This window comes from Talpa occidentalis, unplaced genomic scaffold (genome assembly GCF_014898055.3).
Source record: "Talpa occidentalis isolate TD23 unplaced genomic scaffold, MPIMG_talOcc4v2.1 talOcc4.2, whole genome shotgun sequence".
NCBI classification, from domain to species: Eukaryota; Metazoa; Chordata; class Mammalia; order Eulipotyphla; family Talpidae; genus Talpa; species Talpa occidentalis.
Genome location: NW_023602073.1, coordinates 128,338,214 through 128,347,399, shown reverse-complemented (window position 1 = coordinate 128,347,399; position 9,186 = coordinate 128,338,214). Strand labels below are relative to the sequence as shown.

Here is a 9,186-nt window from a genome sequence, read left to right as displayed (position 1 = left end):
AATACACTGCTGAGGGGAGCAGCGGGCGAGACAGGAGAGGTCTGCTGAGCCATGTGGGTATCTCCCTGGCCGGCCGGGAATTGAACCTGCGCTGCAGAGGCTTCGGACAGCTTCACAGCACTGCGCTCAACCTGCTGCGCCGCCAGGGAGGCCCGCATTTAGTATTTTTAAGGTCAAAGAGAATTTACTTGTAGCTCAAAGAAGTTTTTAGGAAAGTGCTCTAAATGAAAGCTGACAACAAATTTTTTCCCCAAAACTCTTTTCTTCAAAAAAATAGGGATAAAATAAGATAGACTAGAAAGATAAACAGTTGAGTTTTTTTAACTTTCAAATACAAGTAACTCAGAAAACAAACACAACTGATATAATTTAAGTAAATTATAACTGAAACGAATTAGTAACAGGTGATTAAACTTGACTGTACTCTTAGGAGCTGAAATTTACTGGAAACATTTTGAGAAGAAAAGAAACATTGACTCATCTTGCTAGAAAGGAACTTGAAGAGCTAAAGCACCATGGATCTAATTTATATTCCTGAAGACCTATCCAGTTGTCCAAAATTTGAAAATAAATCCTGTCCTCCCACCAGCCGCCCTTTTCATGTTCGAGTGATCATGTATTCAGTTATGACTGGAGCGATGGTTATCACGATCTTTGGCAACCTGGTTATCATGATTTCCATATCACATTTCAAACAGCTTCACTCTCCCACCAATTTTCTGATCCTCTCCATGGCAACAACTGACTTTCTGCTGGGTTCTGTCATCATGCCCTATAGCATGGTGCGATCTGTGGAGAGCTGCTGGTATTTTGGAGATGTCTTTTGTAAATTCCATGCAAGCTTTGACATGATGTTAAGCCTAACTTCCATTTTCCACCTTTGTTCCATTGCTATTGATCGCTTTTATGCCGTGTGTTACCCTTTGCACTACACGACCACCATGACGGTCTCCATGATCAAGCGACTGCTGGCATTTTGCTGGTCAGCCCCTGCTCTTTTTTCCTTCACTTTAGTTCTGTCTGAGGCCAATGTTTCTGGAATGAAGACCTATGAGATCCTTGTTGCTTGCTTCAATTTCTGTGCACTTACTTTCAACAAATTTTGGGGGACAATACTGTTCACTACCTGTTTCTTTACTCCTGGCTCCATCATGGTTGGTATTTATGGTAAAATCTTTATTGTTTCCAAAAGACATGCTCGAGTCATCAGCAGCATGCCTGAGAACACAAGGGGGGAACTGAAAAAAAATTTATCTAAGAAAAAGGACAGGAAAGCGGCTAAGACCCTGGGTATAGTAATGGGGGTGTTTCTAGCTTGCTGGTTGCCTTGTTTTATTGCTGTTTTGATTGACCCTTATTTAGGCTACTCCACTCCCATAATAATACTTGATCTTTTGGTGTGGCTTGGGTACTTCAACTCAACTTGCAACCCCCTAATTCATGGTTTTTTTTATCCATGGTTTCGGAAAGCTCTTAAGTACATAGTGTCAGGAAAAATATTTAGTTCCAGTTCAGAAACTGCAAATCTGTTTCCTGAGGCACATTAATTAAAAATAAAAAGTCATGACAAAAGTTTATAGAATATTGAAAATGAGATTGTTATTATTTTAACCAAAAACACACACCTTACATCCCTAGATCATTGCAAATATTATTCCATTAATTCCTGTAACCCAGAACAGTGTTCTATAACCTGAACAAGAACTATGTTCTGTATCTTTGACCAATCATTAATCAAATATTTATTAATTGTGAACTCAATATCTAACTGATATCTCTGAATGCTGGGGAAAATGTATAAAAGAAATATAAAATTCAGACTAAGTGGGCTTCTATTTATACACAAGACAATTAAAGATCAATGTAAGAACCAGCAAAATAAAATGCTAATAGTTTTGGTTCCCATCTGATTCCACTCTAGGAATTCAGAAAAGGGAAGATTGTTGTGATCTGCAGCTTTGTGGAGAAAGTGTGACAGTATGGTCTTTACTATCAACTATCAAGCAATCCACCTGTCATTTGGCCTGAGACAATTATTAACCATCATTATATAAATTATTCAGTTATTTCCTCATACCCTGAAGCTCCCTACAAAGAGCTCCTTTTCAGAGAAACAGTTGATTACAAGTCAGTACCTGCAATTTGAGCTCTTATCCTTGTGAATTTTCACTTAGTGGCTTATATTTGCAATGACTTCCTATTTCCTCTGTCTCTCTCTTTTATAAAGATTTATTTATTTATGCATACAAGAACTGGGGTGTAAGCCAGAGTTGTGGGAGCGGGGGTGGGGAGGTGAGAGGACTCACCAAAGACAGAGTGGGGAGCAGAACAGGCGCATCTATTGAAACACACTGCTGAGGGGAGCAGCAGGGTGAGACAGGAGAGGTCTGCTGTGTGTTGCTCACTGGCCAGCCATGATCTAACTCTTGCTGCAGTGGCTAGCGATAGCTTGATAGCACTCTGTTTAACCCCTGCGCCACCAGGGAGGCCTCTTCCTTTGTCTCTTGACCTGAAGATTGTGTCTACACCACTGGCCACTGATCTCAAGGACTTTCCTTGTACTTAGTGAAAATCCTTCCAGGAGTGATTTTTCTGTGGTCAACTGAAATAATCACTGCTGTGTAACAATTCAGAGAGAAATTTATTAAAGAGATGATTCAGAGTAAACTGAGGATTCCAGCCAGGGGAGACAGCACCAGATATTTCTCTGAGTGTCAGTCCCATCCTGTAGTTGTTCTAGATTCAGCAACATAGGGATTGTGCACATGGGTTACATCACAGAACAGGTAATTCTTCTATGGAAGAGAGAAAGGAGACAGCTGGTTATATTTTGGCAAATAGAAAAAGGAGGGATGTTATATATAATATCAGAAGTGATCTCTTATTCTAAAGAGTCAGATATTATGGGAATTGCACAAGAACTTTAATGTATAAAGATCTTTCTATCCCAGAGGGTGCTTTTGCAGATGTGAAGGTCTGTCTGTACAACTTATCTCTGTTTCTTCCTCCAGCAACAACCAGGCTGAGAAGGGACATGGTGGCCTTGGTGTGTTGAGTTGGCTGTGTGACATTTCACAGCAAAACAATTACTTCTGTTTTTTTGTTTTTTCATTTGCTGACTTTCAGTGTCCGCAGCTGCAGCCTCAGCAGTTTCCCAAAATGGAGACATGTGTGACGAGCAATAGGATTTTTCTTTCAATTCTCACTGTGAGACATTAACAGACTAACAGAAACTTTCCTTTATTTCAAGAATTGGGAAGTACATGAATATATGTGATCATCATGTCCACATCCCTTCACACTTGGGGTTAAGTTGTAGGAGAAGAGAAGAAGGAGGGATAGACTGATTTTGAATCCAATTTCAGCCTTAGGTCAAGTGATTCAGAAAATTTAGTTTTGGTGTTTTCCGCTCTCTTTGAAGCCCTTCTCTCTAAATATCAGGACACTCTAGTTCTATCCATGGAACATTACCTGGGCTTAACTGCGTCTCAAATGTGATTAGTGAGCGGACCTCCTGGTGTTGCAGTGGTTGAGCGCTGGGTTGCAAAGCTACCCACAGCCTCTGCAGCCCTGGTTCGATCCTTGGCTGCTCCCATTCCCGCCCCCCCCACCATCCGCACCCCCCACCCCCGGCTGTTACGGGGGTCCCACATGGCGCTGCTCCCCTCAGCAGTGTACTTCAGTCCTTCTGCCTGTTCTGCTCCCCGCTCTGGCTCTGGTGAATTCTCTCACCCGTGCTTGTGACTGTACCTAGTGCTTGTATAAATTAAATAAATAAATAAATCTTTAAAAAAAAATATGATTAGTAAGGGCCACTCTCCATCATCAGTATGGTTTTCATTCCCCACAACAGTTTGTAGAAAATAAGTTGCATAAAAATACATAATAAATAGCCATGAAATATTTTTGTGTTCATCAAAGGTTATTTACTAATCCTGTGTAACTTCTGGTCTTGAATAAACATGTCAGGCTGTGTCCAGAAATCCAAGAGGGTGTGAGAAACACTGTTACTGATACCAAACGCCGGCCTCAGTTTCCCTTAGCCAATAAAAGGAAACAGAGTTTGAGAAGAAGGAAGGTAATGTGTTGACAAATGAGGAGGGCAGCAGACTCGGAGTCTGAAAGACCACTGTGCTGCTCTTTGACAGAGGGCAGGGTTATTTATACAAAGAAGTGAAACAAAAGGAAGATGGCAAGGGTTGGCATGTCCTTTTGATGCAGGCATATGGAGATTTCAGGTGGGTGCCTGCTTGCTTGGTTCACACCTGATGTTTAACTTATTATTCAGGTAGACCACTCCATTAAACTTCAAGAAGACAAAGTTAAATGCAACAGATAGGAATGCTTATCTAATGGGGCAGGAAGTGAGACCTGTCCTGTTTCACTGCATCACCAGGAGACTTCTGGAGCCTCCCACACCAAGGACCTCACCCAGTCATGCCTCTCCCTGACTCGCCCACCTCAGTGGAGACAGACACTCCATGTCCAGTGAGCCTTCTGCTGAGCGTGGCTTCCTCTCAGTCCCTCGTTTGTTTCTCTACTTGTGAATTAGTTTTTGATCTAAAATATGGGGTGTGTTTGTGTGTTACAGAGAAAAAATTATTCACTACACTTCTGGAAGGTGAGAAGGTGACTCTTCAAGGGAGACTACTCTAATGGGGTTTTTGTAATAGGGGAGAGAGAGCAGACTCCAATCTGAATCCAACAAACCCCAAATGGGGATTTATACCCCAGGAACAGGGCAGGGCAGTGAATGGAAGTGACTGTGAGGAAGCCTCAGGGTTAAGGAATCGTGCTAGGATGACTCAGCAGAATTCTTGCTGAAGGCAGGCCAGGGAGGTAAGATACTGAGACAGGTTGGCCAGAAAGGTGGAGAATTTTTTCTAAACTGACTTAACAGTATTCTTGTTCAAAGTGGATTCTACAAGGGCAGAGAGAGCAGCCCCAGCCTAGGCTCAGTCAAGCAGAGCAGATGACCCAAGGACTGATGGGACAGCAGCTTACAGGAGAGTGTTGCACTGACTGTCCAGGGGCTTCTCCAGAAGCTGCTTTAGGGGTTGCTTGTCAAGGGGAGAAGGGAACTTTGCAGGCAGTCAGTTCTAGTGTGTGGGACACTGGCCTGCGTACACTGAGCGCTGTCAGTTGATAAAAACTATTGATTATAGCGGAGTGGTCTACCTGAATAGACTTAGGTAGCCAGTGGCATGAGCTATGTAGCTGTAATGGTGCAGGGAAGCAGTCCCTAGCCATTGAGATGGATACTGAGTACGCAATACAGGATATAAATATTGATTTAGAAATCACTGTAACATCTCTCCCCCGGCCCATGTTAACTAGAGTTCTCACTCCTGGTGTCACCAGTTTCCAATCTGCTCTGCACAGTTATCTGAAGCTGACACTTTTCCTTTTGAATACCTTACAGTTTCTATACTAGATCCCTTTCGATTTTCCTAGATGTCTCCAGTCTCTGTGTGGGAGGCGCTTTATCCTGGGGTGTTTCATGGTATTTTACCACAGCAGTGGGAGGTGGGAGGAAGGATGGTAGAAGGAGGGTGAAATCTGGGTTCCTACCCCAGCAGCCTCCTTGCTACTTTGCTGCAGGGCAGCTGTGTTCCTCCAGGAAGAGCCTGGGGAGTGTGCTTCCTGCAGCCACCCTCTCCACAGGCTATAGCTGCTCCCTCCCCTGTACTTGGGCCCAGCCTGGATGGTTCCCTGCTGTTCTGCCTCAGGGCACAAGACTGTTTCTTGCAGGTTTCTTTAAATGCTGCCCACTTCCTTAAAGAGAATCCCTTATTAAACCCTCTTCAATAATCCAGGCAGGTTGGACCATCGCTTTCCTGCAGGCCATCTGTTTCCTACCTGCTGGATGTAGTTAATCATTGCTCTGAGATAAAGTCTTAAAAATTTCCCCCAAGGTACCTAGTCTGTACAAGCTCTGCTGGCCTTTCTTTGTATTTCCACATGTGGTTCATGCTCTGGGGCCCACATTCTTCAGAATCTTTGGCATCCAAGACTTTCCCCCAGTTTGCCCTGTCTGGGGCACACTCACCTTTCTCTTCCACTCTCAGGTTTCTTATTTGTTAGAACAGCTGTCATCTTGAAAACTTCTGGTGTCATTTTTGCAAATGGAAAAGATTATTTAAAGTAGTACTGATTTTTTAATTATTATTTCATTTATATAGTAATATTGAAAAATCAGGTGGGGAGGGAACACAATGGACTGTGCGATGGACTATGGGGGCCTTGGGGGTGGGTCTGCTACAGTAACAACACCTGAAGGGGGGGCCCTATGTTTCTATAAAATACTAAGAATGATGTAAAGCAATGTTGCCTCAATAAAAAGATTTTAAAAAGAAAAATCAAGTCTTCCTTAAAAAAACATATTTACCATACATTTTATTTCTTCTATTTTATAAAATTTATATAACTTACAAATGGAATATGTTGTTCTATTTATACATTTAGCAACTTTTAAAAACTTTAAAAGGGTAATAACAGTCTAGTTAATGTTGAATTCCCTTACATTTTATTTATGTCTAGCAAATATAATATTCATCGCCCTTTTTGATAATTTGTCAGATTAATACATAAAACTGTTATAGGGCAGGATGAGAGACATCCTGTCATCTACTGCACCAAGGAAAACATACTCCAGTGCGTAAAACCTTCAATAGAAAATAACCTTAATACAATTAGTGTGCAATAAAAAGAACAGGAAGAATATAATTTCAAAATCAAGAACCCAAAGTTACCCAGCCCCTTGTGGATAAATGCCCAGGCAAATGGGGTTGGCCCAAAGCAGGACCACTGAGGCTCAAAAGCTTGCCACAAGTCTAAGGCCCCTTTTGGTGGGGACACATATAAAAGGGGCAGAAGGGGCCAGACAAGTCTGAAAGGAAAAGAGCAAAATCACCTATGTCTGTAAGTGTCTCCTTCCCGGTGTCCCAAGTTCCTGGTAAAAGCCTAAAGCAGAGCAGCAAGCACGGCTTCTTCACATGTGTCTCTGTTCCACGTCCCTCCTCCAGGTCTTCTTGATCTCCCTCCTTCCTTCTCCCAGTCTAGAGTCTCTAGATTCTTCTTCCTGCTCATCTCCATCTTTCCTTGGGTGGGGCAGGGAAACTGGACCCTCTCCTTTCCCTAGGGGCTATCTTGATACAAAACTTCTCCAATGCTTAACTAACTTGTAAATTTAATGACTTATAAATGCATTGAATTCTAGGGTTCCTAATATTAAAATATCCTTTATACATTTAGAAAATTTCTCTTTTGTCTTTTAAGTTAAAAATAACAGCTATATCAATTATTAAATATCAAATTTTAAATGAGAATTACAAATACTCTTGATAAATAAGCTTTTGAAAAATACTCTAAAATGATAGATTCTCTTAAATATTACCTAACTAAACATGACAAATGTAAAAGATTACTTTTAAGCTGGACACAAACTATACTAATACTATGATCTTGATTTTCTTCATCATTTCTACATATAATTCAGAGCCTTTGGGAACAAACATAAGCAGTCCTTATACTCTTCTTATAGATCAAATAAAGTTTTAATTACATTAAGCTTGAATAACAAAAATAGGGAAAAAGTTGTTTAGGAAAAACTATCTTTTTAAAAAGGAAACATGGTAAAAAACTTCAACAGGAACTCAAGACTAAACACTAAAAATGTCTCCCTCTGATCATTGTCCTGTGGGTTTTTAGGCCTCTTTCCAGAGATAAACACTTTCTTATGTGACTTTCTAGTGCTGTTCAGGTATAGCCACATACCACTATATATGTACATGCCACTCTCACAAAATTAAAAAAAACTGGCAGAGTGATATCCAGGCTACTCTACAACTTGGCTGCTGCCCTTAGTATTATGTCTTAGAGATTCATTCCATTTTAGGAAAGTTAACAGCTGTCTGATTTTTTTTTTTTTTTGAAAAGTCTGTAGAATGCTCCATTGTTTGGAAATATCATAGTTTCTTTAACTAACAAAATCCCTACTGTTTCTGGTTTTTAAAAAAAAATCAGAAAAAAAGACACAAATAGACCGTATTGAATGGGAGAAAATATTTGACATCATAGGACAAGGGAGTAATAACCAAAATCTACAAAGAACTCATACAACTTACCAAAAGGAAAGAAATAGCCCAATCAAAAAATGGACAAAGACTCTAAACAGACACTTCTCTAAAGAAGATATAAAGATGGTGGGGCCTACCTCGTGGCGCAGGCAGTTGAGCGCCACCTGTGAAGCTGAAAGCAGCCTCTGCAGTGCGGGTTTGATCCCAGCCAGACGGCGAGGATCCCACATGGCGAAGCAGACCTCTCCTGTCTTACCTGCTGCTTGCCTCAGCAGCATATTTCGTCAGTCTGCCTGTTCTGTTCTCTACTCTGTCTCCGGTGAATCCTCTCACCCTCCCGCGCATCTGGCCTGTACCCCGGTTCTTGTATAAAAAATAAATAAATCTTAAAAAAAAAGAAGATATAAAGATGGATAATAGCCACATTAAAAGCTGCTTGTCATCACTTAGCATCTGGGAAAAGCAAATCAAAACCACAACAAGATAACCAGCTCACACCTATGAGAATGGTTCATATCAAAAGACCAGAAATGAATGTTGGCAACAATGTGGAGAAAAAGAAACTCTATACACTGTTGGTGGGGATGTAGACTTGTTCAAACCATATGGAAAACAGTATGGCGGTTTCTCAAAATATGATTCAGCAAATCCACTTCTAGGTATCTACCCAAAGAATACTAAGGCACTAATTCAAAGGGATATATGTACTCCTGTGTTCACTGTAATCCTATTTACACTAGCCAAACTATAAAATAACATAAGAGCTTTAATCCAGAAAAGTGGATGAAGAAAGATCTGGTATATATAAACAATGGAATACTACTCAGCCATAAAAAAAGATAATTTTTTTTGCCTTTGATACAATAGGGATGGAACTGGAAGATATTCTGTTAACTGAAGTAAGTCAGAAGGAGAAAGAAAAATAATATATGATATCACTTATATGTATAATACAGAGCAGCAAAACAAAGGGTCAGATAGAACCAGATCAATAACCAACCCTAGACATCTAAATGTAAAACTGAGACTAGAAGAGGGAGATGGAGAGAGAACCACGTGGAGAGGAGCACAATGAACTATGGTGGAGCATCCTGTGTGTTTGGTGGTG

The 9,186-nt window shown here is 40.9% G+C and overlaps 1 protein-coding gene across 1 annotated transcript; it reads left to right on the top strand.

Moving 5' to 3' along the window:
- The first annotated feature begins 489 nt into the window (after positions 1-489).
- LOC119253451 (trace amine-associated receptor 3) lies at positions 490-1,574 on the top strand. Its single transcript, XM_037520985.2, has one exon. It carries the CDS (start codon positions 516-518, stop codon positions 1,545-1,547), a length of 1,032 nt encoding a protein of 343 aa, XP_037376882.1. The 5' UTR covers positions 490-515; the 3' UTR covers positions 1,548-1,574.
- Positions 1,575-9,186: the final 7,612 nt, after the last annotated feature.

Excerpts from the sequence above, each read along its gene's own strand:
- LOC119253451 (XM_037520985.2), top strand. The coding sequence starts at position 516 with ATGGATCTAATTTATATTCCTGAAGACCTATCCAGTTGTCCAAAATTT.